This window comes from Puma concolor, chromosome B3 (genome assembly GCF_028749965.1).
Source record: "Puma concolor isolate L17-30 chromosome B3, mPumCon1.1.hap2, whole genome shotgun sequence".
Classification (NCBI taxonomy): domain Eukaryota; kingdom Metazoa; phylum Chordata; class Mammalia; order Carnivora; family Felidae; genus Puma; species Puma concolor.
The window spans coordinates 22,973,819-22,992,197 of NC_141672.1; the positions used below are offsets into that span (position 1 = coordinate 22,973,819).

Below are 18,379 nucleotides of genomic sequence, written 5' to 3' on the forward strand. Positions count from 1 at the left end.
AATAATTGCATCAGCAAACACGCATGCCATAATTTGTCCCATCAAACAACAACAACAAAAAGAAGCCTTTTCTCCTGACCCAATATCCTCTAACTACCACTCTTTTTTAAGAGTAAAACTTCTCAAAAGAGTTGATGGCCACTGTCTCTAACTCTTCCCTTCTGACTCTTTTTCTTTCTTTTTTTTGTTTCCTTCTGACTCTTTCTTGAGCCAACTCCAACCAGACTTCATGCTGGAGCTCCTGTGGAACTGCTCTTGTCAGAGTCACCAAAGTGCCATATTACTAAACCCAATGGTCATTTCTCAGTCCCTGCCTTGCTTCACCCACCAGTGCGTTTGTAACAGCTGATCTCTCTTCCCCTTGAGACAATTGCTTCACTTGGTTTTTACCAACCCTTATGACTGCATCCTACTTCTTGTCAGTGACAAAATACTGCCAAATATTGCATGTGTGTATACTTACAGTATAAAGAATACATCAGTAGAATAAACTTTGGTCAGGTCAGGGAATACTCCAAGTCCAGTGTTGAAAATGCCACTAAAGCACATGAAAGAGAAGAAAAGAACAGAAATAAGGTAAGAAAATCAACACATAGGAAGCAGAATAGTGTAATAGCATGGGTTCTGAAGTCAGACTAGAATCAAATCCTAACTCTTTCTTTCAATACCTGAGTGACTGTAGGCAAGTCCTAAACCTTGAATGGGATGTTGTTCCCTCAAGGTACAAGAATCTAATTCGGTCCACTAGGGTTAATACATTTTCTTCTTTTTAGAGGAATAAGAGGATTCTTTCCAAGGAATCCAAGTAGGATTCCTAGAAATAGGAATTCAGGTTTCTGTGTGTGTGTGTGTGTGTGTGTGTGTGTGTGTGTGTGTGATATTTCCCTGTTTTAATTGGAGGACATTATGGAAAGGGCAGTGGAATAGGGGGAGGATGGGGTAGAAAGACAATATAATACCCAGCTCCAAGCCAGGCTTCCTCTTTAGAACTCCACATTATATTGTGTTCATTATTTTGCCAAGAATGATTTTTCCATGAAAGTCACCTGGGAATAGCATGGCAGCAGTACTATTTAGAAAATATGTCTAGACAAGGAATACGATCAATCAATGATAATGTCTTCACTCTCCAAAGTTTGTGTCATCAGGGAAAAATGTCAAGATTAAAAGATGTACATAAAACAGTACTAATACAGCAACTCTCAGGCTCCTGATTCCTCTCAGATTTGGTTAATTTAATATTTGTTGCAGCTACTACAATGTAGGTAGTGGAAATAGATTTTTTTTGACAAGTGTGGCATGGCATGGGGTGAGACTTAGGTAACTACCAAGAAAGTTTTAAAGGAAGTCTTCCAGCAGAGAAAAAACTCTTATTCCATTGATATACCTTCTTAGGCAAATTCTGACCTGACTCCTTTTATTTTATTTTAGTTTAGTTTAGTTTAGTTTATTTATTTATTTATTTATTTATTTATTTAGAGAGACAGAGAAACAGAGACAGGAAGAGAGGGCATGTGTAGTCATGAGCAAGTAAGGGAGGGGCAGAGAGAGAGAGGAGGAGAGAGAATCCCAAGCAGACTCCACGCTCAGTGCAGAGCCTGATGTGGGGCTCGATCTCATGATCACGAGATCATGACCTGAGGTGTAATCAAGTTGGATGCTCAACCTACTGAGCCACCCAGGTGCCCCTGACCTGACTCCTCTTAGAGGGGAAGGCATAAGATTTGAAAGAAAACAGGAGGCCGAGGTCTCAGAAAGAGCAAATGGGATATTCCAGATAGCAAAGGAGAGAGTTCAGATTCCATATAGAACATGTGAAGAGCAGCAAACAAACAACAAACAGACTAGTCAATTGCAATAGAGGTTCATGTGGAAGAGTGTGGAGGGAAGAAGGCTCTGGAGTTAAGGGAGGACCATGTATCGGGGCTGGAAATGCCAGATTAGGAACCAGGATCTCTCGTTTCTTCAAAACCCCAAACAAGTCCATCTCCTTTTTGACGTGCCCTCAAATTTCCTGGACCCCAAATAATGTTGTACCTCTCATTTATCACCTACCATTATTTTCCAGTAGGAGAGGAATTTTTTGATTCCATTTGTGGGAACTGGCATATGTTGGGAACAACTAGATTGTAAGCTTCTTGAAGCTTAAGGACAATGTTTTATTATCCTATATGTTTCCTGCAGAGTTCTGCACATACTGAGGGATCATCGTATCAAAGAATTATTGATTGATTGAAACTCAAGATCCATACAGGAGTGATTGCCTTGTCCCATAAGTTTTTATTACTCCCCAGATACGCCTCCAGCCACATCTTCCATCACTATTCTCCTCTATTCTCTCTGCATCTCCCACTCCCACCTCTTCAATACTGAACCATTTTTAGGTCCCACATGAGACACATGTTTCCATACCTCTGTGTCTTTATCATGCTAATCCATCTACCTGTATTTTTCTTCTACCTCTCCCCCTTCTTTTCCTGGATGACTTCAATTCATCTTTAAAGACCTAATTCATAAAATATATATGAATATACACTTTTATTTAAAAGCCCTAGATGGAAACAACCTAATATTTTAATTGGGATTATTTCTCAGTATTCGGATTAAGGTTGATTTTAATTTTTTCCCCTCATAATGTTTTTGTGTTCTAATCTTTTACAATGCATGTGAGCAGGAGAGAAGGGAAGAAGGGAAGGGTTTTTCCAGAGGGTGCCTAGAGAACCTGAGGCCACACATACACCTCCATTGAACACATTTTTTATTGAGCACCTGCTCTGTGCCAGGCAGTAAAGATGCAACAGAGAGAAAAAGTGCTGTGGTCCCTGCTCTCAAATAGGTTATATCTAGCTCATAAGGTGTCACCAAAGCAAAGCAATAGTGTTGTCTCCTCCATTTTTGTCCTCCCAACCTCCAAGAGATTAGATTTTGCCCTTTGTGGCTTTTTCTTTTCTCTGTGACAGTCACTTTAACATTGTTGTGGTACCCATTTCCTAAGAAAATTGACCAATGGCCTCTCAGAGTTTTTTGTTTTGTTTTGTTCTGTTACACTCCATTTAAGGGTATTTTCTTCCTCATGTCTCTTGGATTAAGTCTTTGGTCCCAGAATTATGTGCTGACTTTTAAATAGGTTTTTCAAATGTGGATCATTTCACCTGATACCTTCCCTGATGGGAAAGGTTGGGGTGTAAATCACAGGATGTGATTTGTTTCAGGCCATATACCACAAAAATGGCTCTGGCCCACAGCATCCTAGGGAGACTCCTGGCTGGCAACAGCATTATAACTCTCTTTAGAAAAAGAGGGTGGGGATAGGATGGGGTAGAAGTTAATACTTACAGGAACTTCAGGAGGGGGAGCTCTTTTAGGGCACCAGGATCGATGTAAGTTAAGCTTCTGGTATTCCGAATCTCTCTGTAAGAGTTACAAGAAACACATTCACAGTAATACGTCCATTTCTGTCCTTGTCAAAGATAAAGCAATACGAATCAGAGTTAACAAATGTTCATGAGAAGAATACACATTTACGTGGTGCCCCAGGAACTGTCTCTGCCAGGAATCAGCCCCATCAACAACAAGCTCCTCCTGGCTCCTCCCAGGGACACAATAACTATTCAGCCCTCCCCATCATTGGCTTAGTTTCAGTCCATCTGAATTTATGGGTGACCTTTCTCTTAACTGCAGTCTCATATCCTTCCCCCGCCCCCACCAAATTTTTTATATTTAAATAGAAAAGAAAAGCCCCTCCAATGGCCGTTGAGGACAGATATCTTTATTCTTAATAGCACACATATCCTGGCCTTGGGTTGGGAAGTTGAACAGATTAAATGATGGATGACAGCAAGGCAATAAGAGCGGAGAGCTTCCTTCTGTCAGTTGCTACTTCAGAGGTCGTGGTTGTAGTGTCTCAGCCGTTCACTCGAGTTTATTTTTCTATATCAGTAATTTAAGACTTCAGCACATGTGGTGTGATATCATGTATGTCTGTAACTCACATAGTAAGGTTTATATACATGCCAATCAAAATGCATAGTTAGCATTAGTGAAATTCCTGACTGTTAGAAATAGGTTCTCATTGGCAAAATTAACTGTATTCAACACATGTGTATTGGTTGAAAGAGTTTATAGGCACTCCCTATGCTTATATGAAGAGGACAGAAGAACCCAGTAAGACCTGTATCCTTTCCCCTAGGGAATGGCACCTAAGGCACCTAAAGGAACGTGCATCCACTTGTTGATAGAAACAACTAGAAGTAACAACTAGAACAACCACTGGTAGAGAGTCACAACCTAGCATCTGGCCTGGACTTTTTCTTAACAGTTTTACAGAGGAAGAATTTTCATAAAATTCACATATTGCAGGTATACAGTTAGGTAATTTGTAGCAAACTTATACAATTGTGCAGCCACCATTATACCCCAGTTTTAGAATACTTCTGTCAATTTCTGTCAAGGACAAAAGTGATTGCATGCCCATTTGTAGTTAATTCCCACCCCGTCCTCCATGGCTAGGAACCACTGATCTGCTTTCTACCTCTAAATTTGCCCTATCTGGATGTTTCATATAAATGAATTATACATATGTAGTCTTCTGCATCTGGCTTCTTTCACTTAGCATGCCGTCTGTGAGGGTCATACACATCACAGCATATGTCAGTGCTTTGCTCCTTCTTATTGCTGAGTACTCAGGTGGAACTCAGATCAACTGTTGACTCTGCCTCTTCTTTCTGGCTACATGACCTTGGACAAGTGTCTTGACCTCTTTGAGCCATAGTTTCCTCATCTATAAAATAGGGATAATAATAGCACATTTTTAAGAAGACTCTTGTGAAAATTAAATAATGTCTGTGAGGGGTTGGACATGTAGCCGAGCACACAGTGAAGGCTCTGTGAACAATAGTTTTACTATGTTATGCTCCTGAATGGACTGAAAGCTAGAACAGACATCAGAGACTTGAGGTTGGAGGTGATGCAATGTTCACACAAATTTAAAAACAACAACAATAACAACAACAAAACACTAGGTTTGATATTTCACTAAGGATGTTGAGTATGAGACATATCTTGGGAAAGAGAGGATAGAATTAACTCTGAGAACAGAAACCATCTACCCATCCCCTCACCCCACCTCAGCTCACTGTCTTATTAAGATAAACTTACTGGTCCATTGTATTCATTAGCATAAATTTTGCAGAGACAGATAATGTTATTGCTCATTACTGGAACTTCTTGAAAGACACATCAGTGCTTCAACAGAAAGCATCAATAGTTTATATCCCAAGACTCTTGAAACCCCTTACCCCCAAATCAAGATCCTGATCCTACATGGAAAGAACCACTTTATTTATTTTAAAAAATTTTAAGTTTATTCACTCTGAGAGAGAGAGAGAGAGAGAGCAAGCGAGCAAGCACAAGTGGGGGAGGGGCAGAGAGAGAGAGAGAGAAAGAATCCCAGGCAGGCTCTGCACTCAGTGCAGAGCCCGACGTGGGGCTTGAACTCATGAACCATGAGATTATGACCTGAGCTGAAGGCAGAGGCTTAAATTACTGAGCCACCCAGGTGCCTCTATTTATTTATTTTCAAATGTTTGTTTATTTTTGAGAAAGCACAAGAGGGGGAGGGGCAGAGAGAGGAGGACAGAGCATCTGAAGCAGGGCTCTGCCCTGACAGCAGTGAGCCTGATGTGGGGCTCGAACTCACGGAACCGCAGGATCATAACTTGAGCCAAAGTGAGATGCTCAACTGAGCCACCGAAATGCCCAGGAAAGAACCACTTTATTTATTATTTGTTTTAAAGTTTATTTATTTGAGAGAGAGAGTGTGTGAGTTGGGGAGGGGCAGAGAGAGGGAGAGAGAGACAGAATCCAAAGAAGGCTGTGCACTGCCAGCACGGAGCCCAATGCAGGGCTTTAACACACTAACCATGAGATCATGTTCTGAACCAAACTCAAGAGGTGGAGGTTTAACCGACCGAGCCACGCAGGTGCCCCCAGAAAGGCCCACTTTTAAGTACATATAAAATTTTGTCCTGGTTTGAAACTAAAAGCCCTGTATTTCTGGAGCTCTGCCCGCCCTGGGTAAACTGGGATACTTGGCTACCGCATTGCACAATCTCATAGTTGTCCCACGTGTCCCTCTAAAGATACTTTAGATGCTTCCATGTGGAAGTGCTCTCTCTCTCTCTCTCTCTCTCTGGTGAGCAATAAACTCCTTGTCAGAGCTTTCCTTTTGGGGAGAAGGGTTCGAACTGCTGTCAGTCAGATGTAAATGAGTTAGGAGAGTTTGCAAACTGTCTGAGTGTGGTTTGCAGTCTGGAAAGCTGCTCCATGAGAGAGTACTGTTGAACAAGTCGCACTTGAGTGAGTGCCCCAAGAGAGAGCCACAGTGCAAGGCAGCCAGCCAGCTGAAGCCGCTTTAGGGGTAGTGGCTAGAGAAAGGAGAAACTGCTGTGGGTTCCAGCTGATTAAATGAGGCTGAAGCTACCTGACGGCTCTAAGGGCAGAAAGCGGTGGGAGAGGCTGCAAGGAGACGTGGGGAGAGACAAAAGAGGTGGATTTCTTAGGGGAAATCTAAGAGTACAAAAAGGGACAGACAGACAAGAGTTACCTCAAGAAAACATCAAGGAAAAGAAGCCACTTTCTGAGGTAAGAAGACAGCTGATCATGCTCATAAGTGACTTAAAAAAAAAAATAAAATCTTTGCTGAGAGAAAGATAAATAGATACTGTATGACTTCACTTATATGTGGAATCTAAAAAAGCCAAATTCCAGGGCACCTGGGTAGTTGCATCTATTAAGCATCTGACTCCTTGATTTTGGCTCAGGTCATGATCTCCAGGTTCATGACATCAAGTCCCCTGTTGGGCTCTGTGCTGACAGCACGGAGCCTGCTTGGGATTCTCTGTCTCCTCTCTCTCTGCCCCTCTCCCGCTTGTTTTCTCTCTCTCTCTCTCAAAAATAAATAAACTTAAAAAATAAAAATAGAAAAGCCAAACTCAGAGAAATAGGGACTACAGTGGTGCTCACCAGGGGCTGGGGAAGGACGGGGAGATGGGGAGATACTGGTCAAAGCGTACATCTATTTATCAGATTAACAAATTCTGGGGATCTAATGTACAGCATGCTAATGTACTTGAAAGTTGCTAAGAGAGATCTTAAATGTCCTCACCACAAAAAAGAAATGGCAATTATATGACAGGATGGATGTGTTAGCTAATGCTATGGTGGTAATAATTTTGCAGTATACGAATGCATCAAATCAACACATTGTACGCTTTCACCTTACACAGTGTTACATGTCAATTATACCTCAAAACTAGAAAAAATAAAAACCCTGCTGCAGCACAGAAGGGGGAGGGGCACGAACTGCCAGCTTAGCTGATGGAGACAGATGTGAGAAGCGAATGCAGCTGGCATAACCTTTTCAAAGACAGAAAGCAGAGAGGAGTGGAGGTAAGCACTCTTGAACCTCTGATAAGAGGAAGAGGGTGAAGGAGGAGTCCGAATTTGAATGAGTTCCAAGCATGCCTGGGAGAGTGAACTTGAATCACACAATTTTGCGTTAAACGCAATTTCAGCCAAACAGTGCAGGAGGCGACTATGTTGCTGGGAAGCTGGGGACACCAACAGAAAGAAAACATGTATGCCATTGCGTCACAGCAGGTTGGAATAGAGAGGACACCAGAGTGAGTCTGAACAAAAGCTGGAGATGGCGGTGTCCCCGGCTCAGTGGCCTGGGTCCCTGGCTGACTGCCCACCTTCTCCTCCACCCAGGACTGTCCCAGGAGCAAGTAATAGCCTCCGCTTATCTTAGGGCTGTTAACGTAGTTTTATTTTTGTCTATTTTTTACCGCAATTAGCCTGCCCAAATGAATACAATAAGCATCAATAAAATTTTTTAAATACAGAGTACAGTGTTAATTGTGGTCATCGCTGGTAGATAGTTCTGGAATCTAGGAATATGTAATTTTCACTTTTTATGTTTAAAATTAAAAAAAATGAAACGAGGTGCCTGGGTGGCTCGGTTGGTTAAGGGTCCAACTCTTGATTTTGGCTCAGCTCATGATCTCACAGTTTGGTGAGTTTGAGCCCCATGTCAGGCTCTGTGCTGAACCTGCTTGAGATTCTCTCTCTCTGCCCCTCCCTGCTTGTGTTCTCTCTGTCTCTCTCAAAATTAAAAACAAACGTAAAAAAAAAAAAAAAAAAGCATACAAAAAACTCCCCAAATTAAAAAAAGGCAAAGGAATATATATTCTGTATAAAAGTTTAAAAAATATATCTCCAGTGCCAGATCAGCTGCTTCAATCTTCTAGAATGCTCTTCTATGGAGTGGGGCTTTTTAGATGTGAAGAGAAATATTTGAGGATCTTGAAGCTCACTGATTACAAAAGCCCAGCCTTGGAGATTTAAAGGGTAATAAGGGACTGAGTATACTTATCACTCAGGATAGCTCTACCAGCGAGGGGGTGGGAGAGCTGACCTAAATGAAGCAGGTAACAATCATCCTCATTTTTCAGACAAAACAATGAAGACACGTATAGCAAGGGTATACATAATCTCCTGTTACACAGAGGCAACCCTGGGTCTTTAACCTAGGAATTGTGACCCTAAATACTGCTTTATTTTTAATTTTTTTAATGGTGTTTAAAGGAGATCATCCACCAGAACTAAAAAGAAATTTAAATACTCATTATTGTTTCATTTCCCTTCATTGGATTTCGAATAAACTGGGCATTTAAATGACCTGTGTTAACAGTGATGCCCTGAATGCCTTGTTTTCACAAACCAGCAGATCAATACTTTAGCATACATTAGGTTTACTTAATCATCTGACTAGATTCCGGGCTTTTTCTTCGGAGAAACATTTGTTCATTCTTAATAAGAGTAAAGAACTGAGAAATTGGCTGGTTCAAAACAGCTGACATTGAGGCAGGCACTTAGTACACCCCCAGACGGTATGGGAAATCAGCAAAGTGACAGAAGAGAGTTCCCAGGTTGGGGAGAGAGAGAAAAAGGAAGAGAAATGAAGGTTTAAATCCTTCTACTATTAAGGAACGTTCCAACTACTTATTTCCTTCCATTTTCCTGTGCCCGCTTTCCCTCTCAACTACTCACCAGGCATCAGAACATGGTACTTGCCTGTGATCCTTAGCCTTAGAGATATTTGTCCAGCCTCAGCACCCCCTCCCCTCCCTAGTTCATGAGTAGAAAGCATGCCAAGCTGGGAAACAAACTGAGGGTAATAATAAAGCTGATTTGGCATTTCACCTGTAAAGTGAGAGGGGGACCACGGCAGACCGGGAGACGAGACAGTTTTAGACTTGCAGGAGCACAGACACTGAGTTGGAACGAGATGTCTGGAGACAAGACAAGCTTTCCTGGCTGGGATGGTTAAACTTTTAAGAAAAACAAATGCAGGGGCACCTGGGTGGCTCAGTCGGTTAAGCATCCATGATCTCAGGATCGTGATCTCAAGGTTATGAGATTGAGCCCCATGTCAGTTTCCATGCTTAGTGTGGAGATTAAGATTCATTCTCTCTCTCTCTGGCCCCTCTTCCCAGCTCATTCATGCTCTCTCTCTCAAAAAAAATAAATTAATTAAAAATTAAAAAAGAAATACAAATATAATAATGTGTAAGACTGTGTAAAACAAGAAATTGAATGTGAATAATGGACAAAATCCTAGCTCTCGGCCAGCCCCCAGCTTCTTTTCAACTCTTCAATTTGATTTTCAATTTTTTTCTAGTCTGCTTTTAAGAAGCAGTAGTTCCGAAAAAAGTGGGAGGCATGGGGCACATGGGTGGCTCAGTCGGTTAAGTGTCCATGACCTCAGGGTTATGAGATGGAGTCCCATGTCAGGCTCCATGCTTAGTGCGGAGATTAAGGTTCCTTCTCTCTCTTCCTGTGCCCCTCTCCCCAGCTCATTCGTGCTCTCTCTCCCTCTCTCTCTCTCACTCTCTTGCTCTCTAAATAAATACGAAAGAAATACAAATGCAATAATGTGCAAAACTATGTGTGTAAAACAAGAAGCCGAATGTGAATAATAGCCAAAATCCTAGGTCTCGGCCAGGCCCCAGCTTCTTTTCAACTCTTGCTTCAATTTGATTTTCAATTTTTTTCTAGTCTGCTTTTAAGAAGCGGTAGTTCCGAAAAAAGTGGGAGGCACAGGGCACATGGGTGGCTCGGTCAGTTAAATGTCTGACTTCAGCTCAGGTCATGATCTCCCGGTTCCTGGGCTTGAGCTCCTCATCTGGCTCTGTGCTGACAGCACGGACCCTGCTTTGGATCCTCTGCCTCTCTCTGTCTGCTTCTTCCCAGCTTGCATCCTCTCTCTCTCAAAAATAAAGAAACACTGAAAAAATTTTTTTAAAAAGTGGGAGGCAGGCCACTTTCTCTTTGATTAGGTCTGTTCACTCTAGTGGGCACAGTGGAGAGAGATTCATTAAAACTAAAGGAATTTTATTGGACGTTTATTACGTGCAACTTTACTGTATTCTTTGGGAGGTATAGGGAGGGAGTAAGCAGTTACTTAACTACTTTAGAAACAAGGTGTGTATACATTGGCAAAGCCATAATTTTGTTACCTGAAATACTTTAAATGCGGCACAGTAGTGAGGTGAAAACTGGTACCAACAACTAGGTAAATTAATTTTAAGGTGAAATTTTCTGATAGGCTTTTATCACATAAGTCACCCATGTAGTATTTTAACATCAAGTATTAATTTTAAGATTGGTGCATATTGAAGGAACCCTTAATTTTTATTTTTTGTTTTTTTACTTTATTTTTTAATGTTTATTTTTGTGTGTGTGTGTGAGAGAGAGAGAGAGAGAGAGAGAGAGAGAGAGAGACAGCATGAGTGGGGGAGGGGCAGAGAGAGAGGGAGACACAGAATCCGAAGCAGGCTCCAGGCCCCGAGCTGTCAGCACACATCCCAATGAAGGGCTTGAACTCATGAACCATGAGATCATGACTGGAGCTGAAGTTGGGACACATAACCGACTGAGCCACCCAGGTGACCCATGTTTTGTGTTTTTAAAATACCATTATGTAAAAAGCATTTCCTCTGGCATTAAATAGTGTTTGACAACAGGTTCCTAATGGTTGCTCATTATTTCACATTAAACCATTCTCCTAGATGACCATTTGAATAGTTTCCAAATTTAAAAAAAAAATTTTTTTTAACGTTTATTCATTTTTTTGATAGAGACAGAGCATGAGTGGGAGAGGGGAAGAGAGAGAGGGAGACACAGAATCTGAAGCAGGCTCCAGGCTCTAGGCTCTGAGCTGTCAGCACAGAGCCCGACGTGGGTCTCAAACCCACGGACTGTGAGATCATGACCTGAGCTGAAGTCAGATGCTCAACCGACTGAGCCACCCAGATGCCCCTGAATTTTTACTATTATAAATTATTACTATTTACTATTACTATTACTATTAAATTTACTATTATAAATTAATTCTGAGACAACTGGATTTCTATGTAAACTTTTTCTCACTCCTCTGTTTATTTTTTTAGGGAAAATTTATAGAAGTGGAATTACCAGGTCAAAAAGTATAAAGTCTGTCAAAGCTCTTGGTGTACACTAGATCCTTAGCTTTTGATGTCCTGATTTTTAGGCTAGCAGTAACTTTTTGCTAATAGTCTATAAATTCACAGAAAAATTTTTTTTTCCAAATTATCAATTCTTTTTCAATGAGAGAAATCTTAATTATTCTACTTTGATAATTATCAATGAAGTGTTTCACTACTAACATTCCATTACTAAGGGGAAAATAATCTATAACTGAAAGGTGGTATTCATAATGTTGATGCACCTTTTAATTTATTGAGGAATTAAAAAATAATAGATGTTAATTCAAAGAGAGTTTATAAGTCTTCAGATTTTTATATTTACTTTTAAATGTTTATTTATTTTTGAAAGAGAAAGTGAGTGGGAGGAGGTGCAGAGAGAGAGGAGGAACAGAGGATCCAAAGCAGATTATGTGCTGACGGCGGAGAGCCCTATGCAGGGCTCGAACTCATGACCCGTGAGATCATGACCTGAGCTGAAGTCCAACGTTCAACTGACTGAGCCACCCACTCTGACACCCCATATCCTCAGATTTTTAAAGCTGATTGAAGAAAATGTAAGTGTGCCAGCAGATTTTTCCACTAGAAATAGGACATTATAAAAGTGATTTTCCGGGGCAACTGGGTGGCTCAGTCAGTTAAGTGTCTGACTTGATTTTGGCTCAGTTTGTCTGACTTGATTTGATCTCACAGTTCCAGGCATCAAACCCCATGTTGGGCTCTGTGTTGGCAGCACAGAACCTGCTTGGGATTCTCTCTCTTCCACTCTCTCTGCCCCTACCCCCACTCTCAAAATAAATCAATAAACTTTTAAAAAAAGCGATTTTCCAAATTGCCTGTATGATGCATATAGCTAATTAATTGCATGACTATTGAATCATCAGGACTAAGACGGGTACTTTTGAAATCCCTAATAAATCCACTTGACTCGATTTAATGAAGCAGTGAATATTAAATCTTATCACATTATCTGCCATAAATCACAATTTTTATCTACCCAGTTATAGAATTTTTATTGTGATTTTTTAAAAAATCCACATAAAAGTAAAAACATCCTTCTAATGGCAGCCTTTTCTTTATTTCTGTTTTTAATTGAAGAGAGATGGTTTTGCCAGACACTCTTGGTTTCAAATTCTGACTCTGAAATTTCTTAGCGGAGTAAATTAGGGCACAAGCCCCATGAAGTATGTATTACCATCTTCAGTTTGTGTCGTGGAAACTGAGGCTTAGTGAGATTAAGTGAGAGAAGATACATGAAGCACTTTTAGCAGAGTGCTTGCCCTTAAAAGGTGTTCAGTAATTGCGGCTGCTACTATTAGGGGGAACAATGGCAACAATCTGTGTACAATTGAAACCATGAAATAGAAGATAGAAGTGACCAGGTTTCATCATTTTACAGGTGTAAGTCTTTATCAAATGTATACTTTGGGGGCCAAACTGTACCCCAGTGGTAGTTTAAAACCCAGGAGAACTGATTTAAATCCACTTAGGACTCTCAATAACTTATAAAGAAACCTGCCATTCTTGTAGTTTTCTTATACAAATCTTCAATGTCTTTTACCCATTGTTAACTAATACATAATTGCTACCTCTTCTGGGTATCTGTTGTCGTATAACAAATTACCCCAAACTAAGTGGGGTAACAATTTTGTGGATTAGGATTTCAAGCATTGCTAAAGTGGGCTTTTCTTCTGCTTCATGTGGCATCCACTGGGATCACTGGTTGGTATTTAGCTGGTGTCTGGATCAGTCTAGAGGTCCAAGATAGTTGTGCTTCTATGCCTGGCCCTTTGAAGGTGATTGCTAGAAAGCTAGGCTCAGCTAGGCCCTTCTCCATCTCCGTGTAGTAATTCAGAGCCTCCCCATATGGTCTTGCCTTCAACAGGGTTTACACAGTGGCTTAAGGCTCCAAGCATCTAAAGTGAAAGCTGCCAGTTCACTTAGAAACTGGGCCTGAAAATGCATGGTGTCACTTACACCGTAATCTATTGATGTACCAAAAAAACATTTCAAAATTTGAACAAAACCAGAAATCCATAGGCCCAGGAATTCCAGAAAACCAAAAGCTGGTTAAATACAAAGACAATGTCACCTAGGTATATTATTTTGAAAGCCCAGAATATAAAGCCTTAAAAGCAGCCCGAGAAAAGAGGGCATGTTCGTTATAGGAGAACAATGATAAGAATAGGAATGACTACTCATCAGAAACAATGAAGGCCAGAAGACATTGAAAGATACCTTCAAAGGGCTGAAACAGATTGCCTTGTTAGAAGTCTATACCCAGTGAAAATAATTTTTAAATATTAAGGTAAAATAAAAGTGTCTTCAGATAAAGAAAGCTGACAAAATTTGTGGCCAGCAGAACCACACTAACATGCTAAAGGAAGTCCTTCAAACTTACAGAAATGATTGAATCAATGGAAAGAATGAACACTGGAACATTAAATATGTGAGTATATATAAGAGACTAGTTTCACTTAAATTCTTTAAAAGTCAATCAACTCTTTAAAAAATATAGTAATGTATTATGGAATTTATAACATATATAGAAATAAAATATGTGGCAAAAATATCACTGAAGATGGGAAGAGGTAAATGCAGTAATAATTTTAAGTTTCTTACATGTCATGGGCATTGGTATGATAAGCCTTCTTGATGGACTATGTTAAATGAAGGATGTATTTTGTAATCCCTTGAATAACCACAAAAAATATTACAAAGAGCTAAAAAGTTAAAAGGTAGAATAAAATATTAAAAACCAAAAGCAAAGACAAACTGATTAATCCAAAAGAAGCCAAAGGAGGAATAAAGGAACAAAGAAGATAAATAGAAAATAATTGAAAATGGCAGACTTCAACTATATCAATAACTGAAGTAAATGTAATGGACCAACTACTCCAACTGAAAGGCAGAGATTGTCAGACTGGATATAAAAGCAAGGTCCAATTATATAAAATATATTTTATATATAAATACATAAAGTTATTGAACTCAATTTTCTTACTATAAAATTATAGTAGCTACTTAGAAGTGCAAAGATTAAGTGAAGTGTTGAACATTTAGCATAGTGTTGGGAGATAGTACATTTTCTAAACATCTGTCAGTACACACATATCCCAAATGTTCTATCAATCAGATTTTTTATTAATTCAGACTGACCTCTTTCAATTCATTATTTTAAAAGAGTGTGTTCAGTATATATCCACTTGTTCCTTTTGGGGGCTTTAATCTGATAGTTTCTTTGTAGTTTGATGTAGGTGATTGGCACATAAAACACACTGCCTTGTGGAAACTATTATCACACATTTGTATAATCACAAATTTTAATAAGTTCTGTAGAGGATTCAACGATGGATTCACAAGGAGAATAATGTAGGTGGGGGGTGGGTGGGTAGGATCCAGGGTATGTCTAAGTAATATTCAGGAAGAGAAAATAAATAATCAGTAGAGTTAAATGGGCAAAGACCGAGATTAAAGAACTTGGTAGGGGCGCCTGGGTGGCGCAGTCGGTTAAGCGTCCGACTTCAGCTCAGGTCATGATCTCGCGGTCCGTGAGTTCGAGCCCCGCGTCGGGCTCTGGGCTGATGGCTCAGAGCCTGGAGCCTGTTTCCGATTCTGTGTCTCCCTCTCTCTCTGCCCCTCCCCTGTTCATGCTCTGTCTCTCTCTGTCCCAAAAATAAAAATAAAATGTTGAAAAAAAAAAAACAAAAAAAAAAACTTGGTAGACACAGGCAAAAGCATTTGAAGGTCTTCAGGTGGGGAAGATCTTGGACTGTCCAAGGAATTAAAGAACACAGGTTCACAGGAATGGAGTGAGATGAGGAGACAGATGTGGGCAGGGATCAGCTGCAGTCCTGGGCCTGGAAGTTTCCTTTGAAAACCGTGGATTTATCTTAAGAGCAAAATCACTCTGGCTATTGTGCAGAAATGAATTAGAGGGGTCCCAAAAAGGCAAGATTAGTTAAGCTATGAAATTACTGTATCCCAAGCAAGAAATTATGATGGCTTGAGCAAGGGTCATGGCAGTGGAGAGTAAAGGGTATACTTTTTATATATTAGAGTAGTAGAATTAACAGTATGTGGTGAAGGATTAGAGGGGGGTGATGAGGAAAGAAGGTATAGTGATACCCCTCAGGTGTCTGGAATTTGCAATAAGATGAATGGAAGTGCCATGTACTGCCTCAGCAAATACCGTAGGAGTGGTGGATTTTGGAGGAAGAGGTAGATTTCATTTGGGGCATTTAAGGAGTGACATACATGTGAGACATCTGAGAGGAGATGTCAAGACCAAAAGGTAAATGGCCCAAGAATAAAAAGAGAGGCCTGGACCAGTTATGTCAATCTGAGAATAGTTGGATAAGGTCACATGGGGGAGAATCACAGAGTAAGAAGAGAAGAAGACACAGCACTTGGCCACGTGGAACTCCAGTGTTTAAAAGTGTGGAAGTATAATGAACCAGGAAAGGAGAATGAGAAAGACTGGCCATCATGGTAGAGGATGACCAGGAGTGTGGGATCACAGAGGCCAAGGGAGGAGGGTTTAGGTAAGAATATAATGAGGGGTACCTGGGTGGCTCAGTTGGTTGAGCTCCCGACTCTTGATTTTGGCTCAAGTCATGACCCAGGGTGATGGGATCGAGCCCCACATTGGGCTCTACATTGAACATGGAGCCTGCTTGAGATTCTCTCTCTCTCTCCCTCCCTCCTCCTCTCCCCCTCTCCCTCTCTCTCTGCCCCTCTCCTTCGCTTGTTCTCTCTCAAATAAAATAAAAAAGAATGATCCACTGTTTTGAATCCTGTGTATAGCTAAGATGTAATTTAGCATAACTTTAGCACAGGGTTAAACGTAACTATTTGTTGAATGAATAGGTAGCTTTTTATCTTTGGAATGCCAGATCTAGGTCACCAACAATTTTAGTGCATATTTTCTAGCATTGCAATTCCTACCACAGAGTACAGTCTAAGCATGAAGTGGGAAGTGAGCTCAGAGGAGTAATGTAGTGCATTAGCAGAGACATTTGAAAAAGTAATGAAAGGACGTTTAGAAGTGGGGATGATGGGCTGTGAGTCCTTCCATACAGCCTATTTACCAAATCACACAGCCGAAAGGGAGGAAGAGGGCAGCTGAGGAAAGACATCCATGAAACAGAGTAACATTATGTTCTTTAACTGCTAATGTTCTTACTGAGGCCTTTGAGTAAGTGTTGACAATATGCACTGACATTTGCCATCTACACTTCAGTATCTATATTGTAGCAAATCCAACTTGATGAAGGGCTCTGTTTCCTAAATAAATCAGAGGGCTTCAGTTCTCTGCTCAAGAGTCCTAGGGAGGTTTGGCTGATGGTGCTATGCTGTTTATAGATGAAACAAATCATTCTTTATTGATATCTTAAAAACAATTTTTTTAATGTTTATTTATATTTGAGAGAGACACAGCATGAGCGGGGGAGGGGCAGAGAGAGAGGGACACAGAATCTGAAGCAGGCTCTGGGCTCTGTGCTGTTAGCCCAGAGGCCCATGCAGGGCTCAGATTCAGAAGTGGTGAGGTCATGACCTGAGCCCAAGTCGCTGTTTAACCTATTGAGCCACCCAGGCGCCCCTCTGTATTGATATTTTGTTTCATGCTTTCCTATCTCAATTCTTAGAGGGAGGGAGGGAGAGGGATTCTTTAGCTCTGTTTTTCTCATGCAAGTAGTATAATGCTTTGTTTATAGTCATTTCTTAATAAATGATTACAAACTAAAGGCATTAAGCATTTGGGTGGTAGGAGCCCAAAAGTCTTCACTATCCTTTTCCTTTGTGCCAACGAAAATCATTTGCAGATATGTATTAGGCAGATCTGGAGAAAGGCAAGATGTTTTATTCTCCTATTTTCTAAGATGTTAGACTCTTAAGACCTCATATACATAAGAGAGATATCCTTTTAAAAATCCATTTCTAAACTCATCCTCCTTTTAGTTTTTGTATTTAATAGTTTTCTTTCCTCCTCAAAGTTAACACTTTCCCTCAGAGGGAGAAAATGCATATTTCTAAGAGAAATGTTAACTACTAGAATCTTTATGAGGAAAAGGCCACAATAAAAACAAAACAGTTGCTTTTAAGAGCTGCAGGATGTATATGGAGCTTTGTCACAAATTAATTTCTTTGATTTTTTTTGGAGAGGGGCAGAGAATCAAAATGGTATAATAAGGGAGCGTTATATTTGGAGTCTGGAGATTTGGTTTTGAATTTAAGCCGTTGTTCTTACTGACCTAGATTCTCACTTCTCTTGGATATTGTACTTTCTTTAGTTTCAATTTGCTGTTCCTTTGTAAATTTCTTGTGCTAGATACGTAAAATACGTAATTTATCGTCAGCCTTCATTTTTAATCTGTCTTTTTAAAGCCGTACATTTTCTTTAACTATGACTTTAACTGCATCTCATGGGTTTTGATTTGTCATATTTTTATTGTCACTTAAGTTAAAATTGCTTCCTAGTGTCTACTGTGATTTCTTCTTTGACCCATGGTTATTTAGAAGTGCATTTTTTATTAGTCAGAGAACATACTTGATTTTAATTTTTTGTAAGCTATTGAGACTTGCTTTCATGGCTCTGCATATGGTCAATTTTTAAAAAAAAAATTTTTTTAATTAAGTAAACTCTACACCCAATGTGGAGCTTGAACTTAAGACCCTAAGATAAAGAGTCACATGCTCCACCAACTGAGCCACACAGGCACCCCTGCATGTGGTCAATTTTAATAAATATTACATGTGTCCTTGAAAAGAAAGAATATGTACTCTGCAATTGTTGGGTACAATATTTTATA

General features: G+C 40.1%; 1 protein-coding gene across 5 annotated transcripts in view; it reads right to left on the bottom strand.

Moving 5' to 3' along the window:
* TSHR (thyroid stimulating hormone receptor) overlaps positions 1–18,379 on the bottom strand; it is a 161,248-nt gene that overhangs the window by 44,378 nt on the left and 98,491 nt on the right. For 4 of the 5 annotated variants that reach the window (XM_086709097.1, XM_086709095.1, XM_086709094.1 and 1 more), the window contains 2 exons: positions 3,337–3,411; positions 464–538 (listed from right to left, as the gene is read on the bottom strand). In XM_086709097.1, the coding sequence (XP_086565223.1) occupies positions 464–538; positions 3,337–3,411 (150 nt within the window). The remainder of the gene's footprint in view (positions 1–463; positions 539–3,336; positions 3,412–18,379) is intronic. The other variant, XM_086709096.1, reaches the window with a different exon arrangement.